Source organism: Indicator indicator, chromosome 36 (genome assembly GCF_027791375.1).
Source record: "Indicator indicator isolate 239-I01 chromosome 36, UM_Iind_1.1, whole genome shotgun sequence".
In the NCBI taxonomy this organism is placed as follows: Eukaryota; Metazoa; Chordata; class Aves; order Piciformes; family Indicatoridae; genus Indicator; species Indicator indicator.
The window spans coordinates 3,655,269-3,672,847 of NC_072045.1; the positions used below are offsets into that span (position 1 = coordinate 3,655,269).

At 52.6% G+C, this 17,579-nt stretch overlaps 1 protein-coding gene across 1 annotated transcript; it reads left to right on the plus strand.

Annotated features, from left to right (window-relative positions):
* The first annotated feature begins 5,025 nt into the window (after positions 1 to 5,025).
* On the plus strand, positions 5,026 to 16,616 carry ACSBG2 (acyl-CoA synthetase bubblegum family member 2). The gene is made up of 13 exons (XM_054396023.1): positions 5,026 to 5,066; positions 5,921 to 6,162; positions 6,981 to 7,069; positions 7,453 to 7,573; positions 8,431 to 8,511; positions 8,987 to 9,136; positions 10,008 to 10,184; positions 10,967 to 11,148; positions 11,832 to 12,065; positions 12,955 to 13,172; positions 13,950 to 14,089; positions 14,810 to 15,056; positions 15,592 to 16,616. Exons 1-13 carry the CDS (start codon positions 5,045 to 5,047, stop codon positions 15,711 to 15,713), a joined length of 2,025 nt encoding a protein of 674 aa, XP_054251998.1. The 5' UTR covers positions 5,026 to 5,044; the 3' UTR covers positions 15,714 to 16,616.
* The last annotated feature ends 963 nt before the right edge of the window (positions 16,617 to 17,579 follow it).

Here is a 17,579-nt window from a genome sequence, read left to right on the forward strand (position 1 = left end):
AGCTGGGCAAGCCCTTGGTCTGGATGATGCTCTGTGGGCAGCTCTGCTCAGCCAAACTGTAGCTCTGAACTGTAGTGGAGACCAATGTCCACCTGCAGCATTTTCCACTTCAGATCTCAGGTCCATGAGATGTCCAGGGGGCTGCTAAGCACACAGTGGTCTGTTTTCAGCTGATGCTTTTGGAGCTCTGTGTCCTTCAGGTCAAGCCTACCCATGTCCTGATGGCTGTCATCAGCCTGCACCCTCTCAGGCTTGGCCTTTGTTCTGTTGGTGAAGCTCTGAAGCTGCTTCAGTCATTGTTCCACCACCTTCCAGTTCTCCTAGGACATGACTCTCCCTCAGAGCAGCAGACACTTTGTATTTAAATGACTTCAGTTCTTCTACAGCCTTAATTAAAGGGAGGTTCCTCTCAGCTGCCTTTTATTTGGGCCTGTTCTTCGTGTTCCTGAAGGTCTCTGATGCTCCACAGTCTCTTGACTCCTCTAGAGATAGTGCAGGGCAGGAGAGGATCATTTGGTGATCCTGTTCATCCCTAGAGATCTGCCAGGAGGTTAAGCCTGGCTCTGAGTGTGCTACAAAATCTGTCCCCTTCTTTCTTAGAGCTGTCATGAGGTCACCTCCAACCTTTGTCTTGAAATTTTCTTGCTGCAGTAAAGAGCAGGTGGCAAGAGAAATGCTCTGATGAGTGCAGAGGGAAAAGTAGGGACACAGAGCAGCCTTCAACTCCATGTAGGGGGTCTGGGAAGGATTGAGGGTGCAGGATTGCACAAGGGGCTCAGGCTGCTGCAGTGAGTTCCTCCTCACCTAGTGCCTTGGACTGTCCTTGAGCAAGAGAGGTGATGGTGACATCCCCAGGCACCCATCAGAGACAGAAGGGTTGGAGTCACAGGATGAAAGCTTTGGCTGCTTTCTGTAGCTCCTCTCTGTCGTCATCTATGGTTTTCACATTGCCTGCTTCAGATTACATCTGTGTGAGGCAGGTGGAAAAAAAAAAAAACCCAGCCCCTAAAATCCACCTTCTGAAAGGGTGAGATCCAAGATCCATCCTTGGGTGCAATTCAAGCTCAGCCTGACCGAGTTAATGAGCAGCAAAAAGCTTTGGGTGAAAGATAACCTGAGATAAAACCCCCTGGAGGAAACACTTGGGTGACAAAAATGCACTCTGGGAGCCACCAAAAACCCCAAGAGGAGCTTAACTGGGGGGGGGGGGTGGGGTGGGAGGGGTACCCCATGGCTCTGTGTGTGTGTCCCCAGAGCTGTGATGTGTCAGAGGCAGGCATGGGGCCAGGGCTTCTTTAAGAGGCAGGCATGTGGGGTGAGGAGCTGCTTCCAATTGCAAGGCAGCAGCACATGACATAAGATGCTTCAGAGCTGCCTCCTGGGCGCTAGTTTAAAAATAAAAAGGCTTTTGGGGACTGGTGCTGAGCTGGAGCTGCTGCAACCAGAGGGAGATGAGGACTGAGGCTGGACCGCAGCCCTGACTGGTGGGTTTGGGGTAGGAGGGAGAAGGTGGTTTGGGAGCTGAGTGGGAACATTTCTTTGAGAGGGGGTGGGGGGAAAGAAGGCGAAGGTTTGGTGTGTGGAGCTGTTTCTGAGCTGTGGTTGTCTCTTGTTTGGGGCTGTGGGGATGGATTTCTGTGGCAGCTGCAGCTGCTGAGCTGTTGGGGCATGAACCCTGCTTCAAATTTACCACATTGCATACCTGATGGAGCAGTCTGGGGTCGTGCCTGCTCTGGGACAGCCTCACTCAGAGCTCCATCAAGCAGCTCCAGGTCGATTTTTTTTTTTTTTTTTTTTTTTTTTTTTGTTCTCCCTCTGTGTCTGATTGGGTTTGGATTTTTACTTCTTCTCCTCCCAGGGCCGAGGCTGGGCGAGGTGGAGGCAGGGATGGCACTGGTGGAACCAGTCCCCACAGCTTACTTCCATTCAGCTCCTCCAGGGAAGCTCGGGGAGGTGGCCCTGGATGATGTGCTGCTTGGATCTCCAGCCAGGTCTGTCTGCTTTAAGGTTTTATTTCCTCCCTGGTGTCTTTGTTTCCTCTGACCTCCACACACAGGATGTTGGTGGTGGTGCTGTGCTTAGTGCTGATGCTTTTGGGGTTGGGTGAAGTTTCAAGCATAGATTCATGGAATGGGTTGGGTGGGAAGGGACCTCTGGAGATCATTCAGTCCAAGCCCCCTGCTCCAGCAGGGCACCCACAGCAGCTTGCCCAGGAGCACAATGCCCAGGGGGGGTTGGAAGCTCTGCAGAGAAAGAGACTCCACAACCTCTCTGGGCAGCCTGCTGCAGGGCTCCAGCACCATCACACCAAAGAATTTTCTTCTGCTGTTCAGATGGAACCTCCTGGCTTCCACTTTGTGCCCTTTGCCCCTTGTCCTGTCCCTGGGCACTGAGAAGAGTCTGGCCTCAGCCTCTTGCCCCTACAGATCCTTTAGCTCTTGCAGAGCATTGCTCAGCTCCCCTCTGGGGCTGCTCTTCTCCAGTGCTTCTGCTCACACACTCTGTGCAGCATTCCTGTGGAGAGAGAATCACATCTGCAGATGTGTGTCAGCTCTGCTGATCTTCACCCCCTCTGCTATTCTCTCTGTTAACCCAAGCAGCCTCTTGCTAAAGAGCAGATCGTTGCTCAAGGATCTTTGTCCCACCACTGTGTGATGGGAGAGCACACAGAGCTCCTTACCCCATTTGTTTTGCAGGCTGCATTTGAATTCTGTGTCATAAGAGGAAGGAAAAGATGATTCAGGTCAGAGGAAGGGGAATTGCTGGGGAGTTTTTGCTGCTGTTCCTGGGATGTCTGCCTGCTTTGATCACAAAAAGCTGGTGGAGAAATGGTGCAGAGCTGTTGCAGCTGAGGGTTGGTTTGTGCTGGGAAATGTTCTCCATCATCAGGAGGAAATGTGTGGTGGGGAACATCTTGTTAGCCCTGGGGGGGAAATAAAGCAGCCTTGACTCACCTCTGCTTCTGGACAGTGCATGGGAGTGGTCACAGCAGATCTTCTCTGTGCCTTAAACCTTCAGCTGCCCAAAGCAGCAAGAGTTGACTGTCCCTAGAAATTGAGAACATCAACCAGAAGGCAGCCACTTAACCCCTTCACAGGGTGCCTTGTGCTGCCTTGGCTCCTCTTTGGTAGAAAGGCAGAAAACATGAGGCTGGGGGGGATGGACCCTGCCTGCATTAGGCTGAGGGCTTTCCATGGTCCTACAGGAGCTGAGGGGTTTCCAGGGGCCCAGAGCTGTTCCTGCCTGAGTGCAGCTGTGGTCTGGTCATGACAGGCAGAGGTCTTGGGGCTGAACCTTGTCCCAGAGCTGCCCCTGCAGAGGGTTGGGTCTGTTGTGATGTCAGAATCGTACAGCCCTTCTAGAAGGACCAGAAGGGTGGTGCTGGGGACAGACTTGCCACCAAACATGGCTGTGGGCAAGGGTCAACACCTAACACTGGCCTGAAGAACAACCCCCTTGGTGGTGGCCTGCAGCAGAGGGCCCCAGGCAGGCTGTTGGACAAGGCAAGCTGGAAACTTTGGTTCTCTGCCGTGAAGTCTTGGGTTGACTAAAACCTGGGCCAGTGCTCCCTGTGGGGCATTGCCCAGAGCAAGGGAGCAAATATCTTCTGCCAGTAGCTTGGAGGGGTGGGATGGGGGAGCAGAGCACAGGGGTTTGGGTACCAAATCTCCCAGGGTCTGGCTCCCAGGTTGTGGTCTGAAGTGGGATATGAGGCTTCACTGATCCTCCTCCTTATCACTTAGGGCTGTGAGAAGGTCTCTTGGAGAGGCTTGGAGGAAGGACTCTGTTCTGCAGCTGTGGGTGGCTTTCACCACCTCATACAAGGCTGAAAGGGGCAACTTGCAGCTGGCACTGCAGGGCAAGTTCCTGGTGAGGATCATGGCTGGAGCAGATGATGTCCTTGTGTCCATCTCCTCCCAAACACTTAGTGGGAACCTGATGTTCTCACTCCCTTAGGAATTTCCAAGGGAAAGATTTCCTGTTAAGTCAGTTTCCTGCCCTTCAGCTGGCCTGATCTCCTGCAGGACGTTCTGCAGCACATCACTTTGGATGTCCCCACAGGGGGATTAGCTGTAGGACTGTCCCCTCCCCCTTCATTAGTACTGGAGACAGGAGAGAAGCACCAGATCCTTCCTGCTCACCACTGTAGGCTCTATTTCAGGCACCTGGAGCAGAGCTCTGGACTTCAGTTGTTTTCTGGGTGATTTTGTGGATCCCTCTGCAGCTCTTCTGAAATGGTAGCTCCAGTAAGGCCACTGGAGCTCTGTTCTGGGCACTGCTGAAGCCACAGCTTGAGTACTGGGCTCAGTTTTGGGGCCCTCACTCCAACAAGAACTTGGAGGGGCTGGAGCAGGTCCAGAGAAGAGCAACAGAGGTGGGAAAGGGTCTGGAGAACAGGGCTGGTGAGGAGCAGCTGAGGGGGCTGGGGGTGTTCAGCCTGGGGAAAAGGAGTTTGGGGAGAGACCTCATTTCTCTCTGCAGCTCCCTGAAAGGAGGCTGGAGCCAGGTGGGAGTTGGTCTCTGCTCTCTAGTAGTAGTGACAGGATGAGACGAAATGGCCTCAAGTTGCCCTAGGGGAGGTTTAGGTTGGGCATGAGGAACAATTTCTTCCCCAAAAGGGCTGTCAAGGCCTGGCCCAGGCTGCCCAGGGCAGTGTTGGAGTCTCCGTCCCTGGAGGGGTTTCAAAGCCATGGAGATGTGGTGCTGAGGGCCATGGTTTGGTGGTGCCCTGGCAGTGCTGATTTAATGTTTGGATTGGATGATCTGAAAGGTCTCTTCCAACCAGAAGGCTTCCATGACTCTCTGCATGTATTTAAAAGCAGCCCATGCCAAGCCTGTGCAGTGTCTCGGGGGGGGAGCAGGTCCATTGCTGTGACCATGCAGGATGGGAAAAGGAATAATTTCCCCTGCAGGTCAGGAACCACTCTGAGGTCCATGGATGGAGCAAACCATTAGGGTATTCTTCAGCCCCACCCAGGGCTGATTGCTTTTGTCTTGCAGAACTGTTGGAGCAGATGAAGATATAAAGCCAGAGGAGCATCAGATGGCTACACCTGGTTGCAAAGGTAAGTGGCAAGAATTTGGAGTCACTGTGGTGGACATAAAATGATTCTTGAAGTAAGAGAGGAACTGACCAAACCAGAACAATGGAAGAAGAACCTGAGCTTGCAGGATGCTCTGTCCAGAAGTGTCTTGGACTTGGAGTTTAAAGCATAGATGTGCTCCAAGGAGTAGACTGGGTGGTGGCACTGGCATTAGCCTGTGGCCCAGGTGGTAGCATGCTGCTCTCAGACCTCCTACACTGAAAACACAGCTCAGGGGATGTGGTTGTGGCAGGAAGCTGGCACCAGTGCAAGAGACTGAAGGCAGCAAAGCAGGTTAGAGGTTGATCCAGAGCTGGCTGAAGGACAGAGGAGGGCCAGAGAGTCCAGAGGAGGCCACAAAGTTGATCCAAGGGCTATGAGGAGAAGCCGAGGTTGTTCAGTCTGGAGAAGAGAAGGCTCCAGGGGGACCTTAGAGCTGCCTGCCAGTACCTGAAGGGATCCTCCAGGAAGACTGCAGAGAGACTTTTCCTGAGGGTGTCTGGAGACAAGACAAGGGGGAATGGTTTGAAGCTGAGGGGGTTGGACTGGATGATCTCCAGAGGTCCCTTCCAACCATCCCTCACCATGTTGGGATTCTGGGATAAATGGAAAAAAAAGTTTGATAGCATTTGGAATGTGCTGTAGAGGTTTCATCTCTTAGTCCTGATCCAAGAGACTGGCAAAGTCGTTTGGCAAAGCTGCCAGGAAGAAAAGGTCAGCAAAGGGAGGTGGGAGGAGGCAGACCAAGGTCTGCTGTGAGGTGTGATGCTTGTATTTATAGCTGGGTGATGGCAGGAAGCTATCTCCAGCTCCTCAACACTTCTGCTTCCCACCAGCCTCCTCACCGCCCGCCTCCAGGCTGTGGACAACACAACGAGATGGAGAAGTCAAGCTGAGGATGGATGAGCAGGGCATAGGCAGTGAGGCACCCAAGACTGTTCATGAGCTCTTCCAGGAAGCTGCTAGAAAATATGGGGACTACTATGCCCTTGCATCCAAAAAGGGTGGCCAGTGGATAAAGCTCACCTACAGGATGTACTATGAGGAGTGCTGGAAGGCAGCAAAAAGCTTTCTGAAGGTGAGGTCTGGTTGAGTTCTTCTCCTGGTTCGAGTTGCTTCCATGTTCAAGGAACAAAGTGCATAAGGGAGTGGTTAAAGCCAAGTGGCTCAGGTGTAGAATCATGGGAGGGGTTGGAAGGGACCTCTGGAGATCAAGTCCAACCCCCCCTCTGCCAGAGCAGGTCACCCAGGGCAGGTCACAGGAACACATCCAGGTGGGGTTGGAATGTCCCCAGAGAAGGAGACTCCACAGCCTCTCTGGGCAGCCTGTTCCAGGTTGCTGCTAACTTCCTGGGCTGCAGTTTTAAGGCAGTATCCCAGAGCTGGTGCTGCTGAGGGCAGACCTGAGCAACCCCTTTGGTCCTTCCTCCTTCTAAAGCTGGACAGTGCCTGATGAAAAACTGAACTGGTTCTGCATGAGCTGTTGGGAAGCTTTTCCCTGTGAATGACCATAGCTAACAGGATGAACCTTTGACTTGATGTCCTGCTCACAGCAGAGCTCTCTGAAGAACTCTTAGAGAGTTAACTTAGAGAAATTCAGAGGATTGAAGCTCCAGGAGAGGAGATTCAGGTTGGAGATGAGGAAGAAATTCTGTACAGTGAGGCTGGGGAGACACTGGAACAGATTGTCCAGGGAAATTGTGGATGTCACTTCCTTGGGGGTGTTCAAAGCCAGGCTGGATGAGGCCTTAAGCAACCTGGGCTGTTGGGAGGTGTCCCTGCCCATGGCAGGGGTTTGGAACTGGATGATCTTGAAGGTTCCTTCCCACCCATCCCCTTCTGTGATTCCATGAATCTGGGAGCCAAGGTTGCTGTAACCTCCTCTCTTGTTTACAGCTGGGGCTGGAGCGTTTCCATGGAGTTTGCATCCTGGGATTCAACTCTGCAGAGTGGTTCATTGCTGACATTGCAGCTATCCTGGCAGGGTAAGAGATGGCTGCTGGCTCTTGATGTACATTTTGCTTTACCCTTCAGCTCATGGCAGAAGCAGTTTGGGGTTTAAAAAAAAAAACAAAAACAAAGAAACCCCCAACCAACCAAAAAACTCAACTACAAAAACAAAACAAAAAAAACCCCAAACACAACAACCCAAACCTCAGATTCTGTGTCCCTGGGCAGAGTTGGTGTCCCTGCTGGCTGCTGGGGGCTTGGACAAGATGCCCTTGGAGGGTCCCTTCCAACTCAATGCATTTTGTGAATTTCCTCTTCCCCAAACTTCTCCTCTCTGAGCAGCTGAAGTGGCTGAATTTCCCCAGGGACTTTGCTTAGCCTCTAATCCTGTTTTGGGTTGTTTTTGTCTCTTTTGCAGTGGATTTGCTGTTGGTATCTACACTACAAACTCTCCTGAGGCCTGTCACTATGTAGCAGAGAACTGTAGTGCCAACATTCTGGTGGTGGAAAACCACAAACAGCTGCAGAAGATCTTGGAAGTAAATACACTGCTTGGTGGTTTGGGGTTACAGCATCCCCCTGACAGCTGTGGGAGGGGAAAATCCTGAGGGCAATGCTGAGGACTTCAAGGTGAACAAAGAGGTCTTCAAGGCCAGGTTGGATGAGGCCTTGAGCAACCTGGTTCAGTGGGAGGTGTCCCTGCCTATGGCAGGGGGTTAGAACTGGATGAGCTTTAAGGTTCCTTCCAACCCAAACCATTTCATGATTCTCTGATGGAGCCTACTCAGTGTGCTCTCTAGTCAAGCCAGGTGAAGAGTCACTGGTGCTCAGCCTCATGAGAGGTTCAGTGGTGGTTCCACACCTCAGCAAAGCCTCAAAGCCAAGATGAAGGGTGGAGCATCCCTGTGGGTGTCTGGCAGCATCCCAGTCCAAATGGTTGCTGTGTCCAGTGAGGCTTCCCCCTTCCCAGTAAGGCAGATGGGAGCTGAAAGGAGGTTGTGGAGAGGTTGGTGCTGGTCTCTTCTCACAGGTAGTGATAGAACAAGAGGGAATGGCCTCAAGCTACCACTGGGTAGGTTTAGACTGGACAGTAAGAAGAAATTTTTCCCAGCAAGAGTGGTCAGGGATTGGAATGTGCTGCCCAGGGAGGTGGTGGAGTCACCAACCCTGGATGTGTTTGAAGGTGGTTTGGATGTGGTGCTTGGGGCTATGGTTTAGGGGTGAACCTTGTAGAGTAGGGTCAATGGTTGGACTTGGTGACCCTGACGCTCTCTTCCAACCTGAATGTTTGTGATTCTCATGGCAAGCAGCAGTAAATGTCACTTGGTGGAACCCATAGGCTGAAGAGGGCCAAGCAGAATTGTCTCCTCCTCACACATCTCCATGTTTCACACAGATTCAGCATAGGCTACCTCACCTGAAAGCCATTGTCCAGTATGGAGAAGAGCTGAAAGAGAAGAGACCCAACCTCTACTCTGTAAGTGCTGGGCCTGTCCTGTGTTCAGCTGGTGGCTTGCAAGTGGCCATCACCTCCCATGGGGCTCTCACCACCTTGGTTTTCCCAAGGCCTTGCTTGCTTCCCTGCAGCAGCAGGTGCTGTTGAAACCTTGATAATCCCTGTTGCAAGGGAGAGTGTCAGCATGCTGACCTCTGCAAGGCAGCCTCAGGCCCTACTTACTCCACTTGGGCAATCCCAGTGGACTAGCAGGGTTGCAACAGGCCCAATAGCCTTCCTTAGGGTTGGATCCAGCTCCTTTTCTCCTTCTCCCCATGGCAGCCAGAGAAGCTTCTGAGGCTGAGGCTGACTCTGCAAATGTCCAACCCCTTGGAGATGCTGCCAGGGGGTTGCGTGTGGGAAGCATCTTCTTTCTCTTCCCCTGTAGCAAAGGGTCTAATTCCACACATGGGGGAGGATGGTCCACAAAGTGACTGAGGTCCTCCTCTGTGCACAGTGGAGTGAGTTCATGGAGCTTGGCAGAGATGTTCCAGATACTCAGCTGCATGAAGTCATCGCAGTGCAGAAGCCGAACCAGTGCTGCACTCTCATCTACACCTCAGGGACCACAGGGCAGCCAAAGGGAGTGATGCTCAGCCATGACAATGTGAGTCCCTGCTCCTACACCTGTCCTCTCTGGTGGCCTCAGGTGGGTGCTGAGGGAGGGTACAGAGCAGCTGAAGAATGTGGATTTCCTCAAGAGGAAACGGCCTCAAGTTGGGCTAGGGGTGGTTTAGAATCGAATCAGAGTGGGTTGGGTTGGAAGGGGCGTTAAAGGCCTTGGCCTTCACAGAGTCATGGAATCACAGAATGGGTGGGGTTGGAAGAGACATTAAAGGTCATCCAGTGCCAACCCTCCTGCCATGGGCAGGGACACCTCCCGCCAGCCCAGGTTGCTCAAGGCCTCATCCAGCCTGGCCTTGAACACCTCCAGGGAAGGGATATCCACAGCTTCCCTGGGCAACCTGTTTCAGTGTCTCCCCACCCTCACTCTCAAGAATTTCTTCCTTATCTCCCATCTCAATCTCCTCTCCTGCTCAAAGCCGTTGCCCCATGTCCCTGTCACCACAAGCCCTTGTCAAAAGTCCCTCTCCAGCTCTCCTGTAGCCCCCTTCAGGTACTGGAAGGCTGCTCTAAGGTCTCCCCTGAGCTTTTAGGTTGGACATGAGGAACAATTTCTTCCCCAAAAGGGTTGCCAAAGCCTGGCTCAGGCTGCCCAGGGCAGTGGTGGAGTCTTCATCCCTGGAGGGGTTTCAAAGCCATGGAAATGTGGTGCTGAGGGCCATGGTTTAGTGTTGCTCTGGCAGTGCTGGGTTAAGGCTTGGACTCAAATGATCTTAAAGGCCTCTTCCAACCAAACCGATTCTATATCTGCAGTTAAGCTCTCAGGATGTTGTAGTCTTGCTGTGTGAGCTGTGTTGTGAGCCCTGCTGCTCAGAGGAGCCCATGCTGAGTGCTGCTGTGGGTTCTTCTTGCAGCTGACGTGGACAGCAGCAGCAGCAGGACGTTTCCTCATGCTGGCAGATGCTAAGGAGAAGCAGGAGCTGGTGGTCAGCTACCTGCCCCTCAGCCACATTGCTGCACAGATGTCAGACATTTGGTCAGCCATGGCGTTTGGGGCACAAGTTTTCTTCGCTCAGCCAGACGCATTAAAGGTAAAAACCACCAGAGGTGGAGATCTTGCACCCAGCCCAGCTTGACCTGCTTGGAGCTGGGCTGCTTGTGGCTGCTTCAAAGCCTGCCTTGACCCCAGCCCCTTGGGGCCTGGCTCGGAGCTTGGTGTGACCCCAGCCCCTTGGGGCCTGGCTCGGAGCTTGGTGTGACCCCAGCCCCTTGGGTCTGGCTTGGAGCTTGGTGTGACCCCAGCCCCTTGGGTCTGGCTTGACCAATCTCCTGGGTCTGGAAGCTGTGATAACTCTGTAGTCACCAGCTGCTTGTGTTTAAGGGTCTCTTGGTTTGGGTCTGGCCTGAGCTTTGCCTTTTGCCTCTCTGCTGCAAGCCCCAAGGAGCTGGTCAAGCACTTCACAGCTAGGAGCTCTTCTTGTCTCACCTGACACCAGATCTCTGCCCCAGCAGCCTGGCTGAGCCATGGCTTTGTTTGCTCTGTCCACATTGCAAAATGTCCCCATCACTAAACCTGTGAGAACAATTCTTCTCTTGGTGCTGTGCCAGCCTTGGCACTGAAGGCATTGACCTTTTGCTGCCTTCTCAAAACCACTGTTGCCTTATTCACTGTGGTACTCCAAAGGTTCCTTCCCCTTGTGGAAAGGAGCTGGCATTGTCCAGTGTTACTTTGTTGGCACTCAACTGCGGTGGCTTTGCAGCTGTCAAGGAGCAATTCCTCACAAGTGGTAACCAAGTCCTAGGTCTCAGTGACCAGTGCTGACCTGAAGCCTAGAGTGAAGCACTTCTGAAAGCTGTTTTCTTCTTCACTCAGGGCAGCTTGGTGGACACCCTGAAGGAAGTGAGGCCAACTGCCTTCTTGGCAGTCCCTCGGGTCTGGGAAAAGATAGAGGAGAAAATGAAATCCATAGGAACGAAGTCTTCAATGCTCCAAAGGAAAGTGGCGACGTGGGCCAAGGGAATTGGGCTGCAGACAAATCTGAAGTGGATGGATGGGTAGGTGTGAGCTTGAGGGGTGTTAGGAAGGTCAGCAGAACTTCACTATCAGCTCAGGGGTTGCATCCTGTGTCACAGGGCAGAGTTATGGACAGCAAAAGCCAGCTGGGGTTGAACCAGAGGCTGAACAGCAAGGGCTGGGGGTGGAAATAGAAGCACAGAATCATTTGGGTTGGAGAAGACCTTTAAGATTCATAGAATGGGTTGGGTTGGAAGGGACCTTAAGGTCATCCAGCTTCAGCCCTTCCAACCAGCCCAGGTCGCTCAAGGCCTCACCCAGCCTGGCCTTGAACCCCTCCAGGGAGGGAGCATCCACAACTCCCTGAGCAACCTGTTCCAGTGCCTCCCCACCCTCACTGTCAAGAATTTCTTCATCTCCAGTCTCAATCTGCTCTCCTCGAGCTCAAAGCCATTGCCCCTTGCCCTGTCACTCCCAGCCCTTGTCACAAGTCCCTCCCCAGCTCCCATCCTCTGGTCCAACCATTCTCTCCCTCTCCCAAGGCTGCTGCTAAACCATGTCCCTCAGCACCACATCTCTGTGGCTTCCCAGCACCTCCAGGGATGGGGGATTCACCCAGGCATGCCAAGGATCCATTTATTGACTGAACAACCTACCCCAGGAGGAAGATAAAGGGAAGGAGGGGGCCAAGCTCTGTGCTGACCAAGCCCTTTTTCTCCCGCAGCTCCCCGGGGGTGCCGATGAAGTTCCGCCTGGCCAGGCACTTGGTGTACAAGAAGGTGCGGAAGGCCCTGGGGCTGGACAGGTGCACAAAGTGCTACACAGGGGCTGCTCCCATCACCAGAGAGACACTGGAGTTCTTCCTCAGCCTGGACATTCCTGTCTTTGAACTCTATGGCATGAGTGAGAGCTCTGGGCCTCACACCATCTCCCTGCCCCACGCCTTCAGGCTGACCAGGTAAAGGCCTGGCAGGGAGGAGCTGCTGTAAGCTTTCTGCTCCCTCTGCCATCTCCATCTCTCCTGATGCTGCTCAGCCTCAGAGTCTTGCTGGCAGGAAGTTAGAATCACAGAATCAGTCAGGGTTGGAAGGGACCACAAGGATCATCCAGTTCCAACCCCCCTGCCATGGGCAGGGACACCTCACACCAGATCAGGCTGGCCAGAGCCTCATCCAGCCTGGCCTTAAACACCTCCAGGGATGGGGCCCCAACCACCTCCCTGGGCAACCCATTCCAGGCTCTCACCACTCTCATGGGGAAGAACTTCTTCCTCACATCCAGTCTGAATCTCCCCACTTCCAGCTTCATTCCATTCCCCCCAGTCCTATCACTACCTGATAGCCTAAAAAGTCCCTCCCCAGCTTTCTTATAGGCCCCCTTCAGATACTGGAAGGCCACTGGAAGTTGTTGATAGGGAGCCAGCTCCTCTGGCAACATCTTGCAGATGAAGAGGTCTGCTGGGGGGGTGGGACTGGATGATCTTTAGGGCTCCTTCCAACCCAAACCACTCTGTGAACTTGGCCTGGCTCTGTGCAGTAAATAGCACCAGCAGTAAAACCTTGCTGCCAGGGACACCCCCAGCTTCTAATTCCAAGCTGAGGTGATGGAGAACAATGGGTGGAAGACACCAGATGTGTGATCTCTGCCCCCACATCTGCTTCTGGACCTCCCTTTCTGTGAGCTTTGAAAGCCTTTGAAGCTTGGACCTTCCTTGCTGGAGCAGCTGTGTGCAGCTTTGTTCAGCTCCTTCAGCCTGAGAGGTTCTACTGTAACCTCATCTGTTCCTCAGCTTGTTGAGAGGTTAGGATTTTGAATGCCCTGGGGTCGTCTTTCTGCTCTCTTGGAAGCTGTGGAAAAGAGGTGACAGGCTGCAGGACACTGATTGATAAACCAGACAGAGATGGCAGTGGGGAGATCTGCTTCTCAGGGAGGCACATCTTCATGGGCTACCTGAACATGGAGGAGAAAACCAGGGAGGCAATTGATGAAGATGGCTGGCTGCACTCAGGAGACATTGGCAGACATGACAAGGATGGATTCCTCTACATCACAGGCAGGATCAAAGGTATTCAGTTATTCAGTCTCCTGGGTTTGTTGTCCTGAGCATGCACAGCACCAGGACATGATGCCTCCAGCCCCTTCAGAAGAACGTTTAAATGCTTCTCCTGCATGTGGCTGCAGGGTGTCTTGTGACAGGGCCTCTGAAACCTCTGTTTGCAGAGGGAGGGAGAAAGCCTCTTGTTTCAGAAGCAGCTGCTAATGCTTTGTTTGATGGTGCTGGACCTGCCCAGGCTGTCCTGCCAGGTCCCTCTAGCTTGGCTGGTTACTCTCTGAAAGAAGGCAGCAGCTTCACACTGCTGTGAGAAGGGCTTGCAGCAGCCTCATTCTTGGGACACCTCTTTGACCAAATCCAGCTTTGTGCAAGGCTTCAGCCAGCAGACAGAGATAAAAGAGCAAAGGAGGTGCTGGAGGGCATCTCTGACAGACAGCTGGGAGGGGCAGGTTCTCCTCTGCCCTGCAGCATGCTGGGTGAGGGCAAGACCTTGGCTTTGCCTCAGCCAAGTTTCTGCTTCACAGAATCCCCCAGTCCCAGCATGGTGGGAGGGTTGGGTGGCACCTCTGGAGACCTTCCAAGCGTCTTCCTCTCCAGGCTGAGCAGCCCCAGCCTTTGTAGCCTGTCCCCTAGGTGCTGAGACACTCCAGGTGCTGGGGCACAGCCTCACTATTTCACTTGGCAGACACAAAGGAGCTCTGAAGTCCTTTCAGACTGTGGAGGAGATGAGGCTGAAGCTCTCGGGTGTTAACCAAGATCTGACTCTTCTTTATTTTTTTTTTTTTCCAGAGCTGATCATCACTGCTGGAGGTGAGAATGTTCCTCCTGTTCCCATTGAGGATGCTGTGAAGGATGCTGTGCCCATCATCAGCAATGCCATGCTGGTGGGAGACAAAGCCAAGTTCCTTGCTATGCTGCTGACCTTGAAGGTAAAGAGGATGGGAATCCACCTGTGGTGCTGAAGGGCTTTGATTCCACTGAGGAAGGGAAGTTTTACACTTTCGTGTCTTCTAGAGCCTGGAGGCACTGTGGAGTAGGAGCTGTTGTAGCTGAGTTGTAAGTGGACAGAACAAGGAGTAGTGAAGGGCCATGAAGAGGATCAGGAGGTTGGAGCACCTCTCCTATGGAGACAGAAGAGAAGGCTCCAGGGAGACCTTGGAGCTGCCTTCCAGCACCTGAAGGGGACTACAGGAGAGCTGGGGAGGGACTTATGACAAGGGCTGGGAGTGACAGGATGAGGAACAGTGGCTTTGAGCTGGCAGAGGGGAGATGGAGACTGGAGAGGGAGGAAGAAATTCTTGACAGTGAGGGTGGGGAGACACTGGAACAGGTTGCCCAGGGAGGGGCGGAAAAGGGAGCAACTTGGGATAACAAAGGAGAGGTTTAGGAAGTGAGCTCTGGAGCCAGCTTGCTCCAGGTGTTGAGCAGGGAGAGATCTGAAGGAGTTCACCTGCAGGAAGGTCTTGTGTGGAGTGGTGACTTGCATCAAGTGGATGAACAGTGCAGCGGTTGATCCATTGGACAGCTGGAGCTGGGGGGTGAGGAGGAGCAGGGCTGGGGGGAGGAGCTGGTTGGCTTCCCTGGCTGTGAGGCTCCTTGCTGTGAAGTCCTTAGCAGTCTGAAGTGACCTGTTTGGGTTTGCCTTGCAGTGCAATCTGGACAGAGAAACTGGAGAGCCAGGAGATGACCTCACCCCAGAGGCCATTGAGTACTGCCAGAAACTGGGCAGCAAGGCCACAAAGGTCTCTGAGATCCTCAGCAGCAAAGACAAAGCCATTTATGGAGCCATCCAGAAAGGGATTGCAGCTGTCAATGAGAGAGCTGTCTCCAATGCCCAGAAAGTCCAGAAGTGGATCCTGCTGGAGAAGGACTTTTCTCTCTTTGGTGGAGAGCTTGGTGAGTGGTAGGCAGGGAGGGGACTGGGGGCTACCTTGGCACCTCTGCCTTGGTTGTGGAACCAGGGCCCTCAAAGCCTCTGCTCTGCCCTGGTGAGACCCCACCTGCAGCACTGTGTCCAGCTTTGGGGCCCCAAAGACAAGAGGGACATGGGCCATAATCAGGGGGCTGGAGCACCTCTGCTCTGGGGACAGCCTGGGAGACTTGGGGCTGTTCAGCCTGGAGAGGGCTCCAGGGAGACCTTAGAGCTGCATTTGAGGCCTTGAGCAGCTGAGTCTAGCTGAGAGGTGTCCCTGTCCATGGTGGGGAGGTTGGAGTAGATCCCTAAGGTCCCTTCTAACCTGAGCCATTTTAGGATTCAGCATCTGAAGAAGACCTCCAGGAAGGCTGGGGAGGGTTTGTTTAGCAGGGTCTGTGGTGACAGGACAGGGGCCAATGGTTTGAAACTGACCTCCAAAGGCTGGATCAGATGATACTTGAGGTCCCTTCCAAGCTGGCATTCTGTGGTTCTACCAAACCCTTTTGATCTCCACAGGCCCCACGATGAAGCTGAAGAGATCAGTGGTGGCAGAGAAGTACAAAGACAAAATTGCTCAGTTCTACACTGAGCTGGAGACCCCCACAGCCACAGAGAAACCCCTCCAGCAGCAGCACTGAGGACAACATCCCTGCTGCCACCAGGGCTCACCACAGGAAGCAGAAAGGAAACCTTCTGACTCCTCCTGAAATAAATGGGAGGCTTGGGCAGCAGGAGCCCTCCCCCAGCCACTGACCTGGCCATGGTGTGGCCCTCATCCTGCAGCATGGTGACTGTTTGTGCCCTCTGCTTCCTGTGTCTGTGCTCTGAGATGCTCCTTGATGTCTCCACTTCATGGCTTTTGGCCTTTAAGGGTTTTTTGTGTTGTTTTGTTGTTGTGTTTTGTTTGGTATTTTTTTATACCATCTTTACCTCTTCTGTTCTGAACCAAAGTTTTCTGCCCCTCAGCTGAATGCAGAAGCAATCAGCAGCAATCTGCACCTCTCTGCTGAGGGAGGAGGACAGAGGTCTTGTTCCAGTGGTGAACTTCAAGCCACCCTCAAGTGCATACTCAGATGCATGCTGGTGACATCAGAGCTCTTCTGAGCCTCTTTAACCCCCCACAGACTGTCTCCAAGATGACAGCTCCTGAGTGACTGCACACCCTGGCTGCTGGGCTGTGTGTGGAGCCTCATCCTTGCTGGCTTTGTGCAATATTTTCGGTCTGGTTTAGCTTTTTTTTTGGTTATTTTGAAGCTGTAACTGGTGGTGTTCAACCAGAATAGACCTGGCTTGTGTTCGGGGAAGGGTTTTCCACCCAGGGACTGTTTTCTTTGGCTGTGGTTCTGGATGTAGTCTGTAACCACCATAGAAATGGTGGCTATGGAGTGTCCTGGAGCTCCAGAGGGCTGGGGTGGGGGTTGATTCTGGGCTAGCTCTTACCTGGCAGCAGTTACAGCCATGTCTAAGCATGTGGAAAAAAGTTGCTTTACAAGCCACACAGAGACAAACAAAAGCATTGGGGGGTAACACAAGAAGGGAACCTCTTGCACCAAATTTCTTTTGCCATTTGGTCTCTTTTGAGGAGAGAGACAAAATGGAGCTTGCAATTCTGGCCTAGCTCTTTCCTGTCACCAGTTACAGCCATGTCTAAGCAGGTGGAAAAAAGCTGCTTTACAAGCCGCACAGAGACAAACTAAAGCATTGGGGCCTATGACATGAAGGGAACCTCGTAGCACCAAATTTCTTTGCAATTTGGCCTATGTTGAGGAGAGAGACTAAATGGAGCTTGCAATTCTTGGCTAGCTCTTTCCTGTCACCTGTCACAGCCATGTCTGAGCGTGTGGAAAAAAGTTGCTTTACAAGCCGCACAGAGACAAAGAAAGCATTGGGGACTAACACATGAAGGGACCCTCCTACCACCAAATTTCTTTTGCCATTTGGTCTATGTTGAGGAAACAGACTAAATGGAGCTTGTAATTCTGGCCTAGCTCTTTCCTGTCACCAGTTACAGCCATGTCTAAGCAGGTGGGAAAAAGTTGCTTTACAAGCCGCACAGAGACAAAGAAAAGCATGGGGGCTAACACATCAAGGGAACATCCTAGCACCAAATTTCTTTTGCCATTTAGTGTATTTTGAGGAGAGAGACTAAATGGAGCTTGCAATTCTGGCCTAGCTCTTTCCTGTCACCAGTTACAGCCATGTCTAAGCAGGTGGAAAAAAGTTGCTTTACAAGCCGTGCAGAGACAAAGAAAAGCATTGGGGTTTACACATCAAGGGACAATCCTAGCACCAAATTTCTTTTGCCATTTGGTCTATGTTGAGGAGAGAGACTAAATGGAGCTTGCAATTCTGGCCTAGCTCTTTCCTGTCACCAGTTACAGCCATGTCTAAGCAGGTGGAAAAAAGCTGCTTTACAAGCCGCACAGAGACAAAGAAAAGCATGGGGGCTAACACATCAAGTGAACATCCTAGCACCAAATTTCTTTTGCCATTTAGTGTCTTTT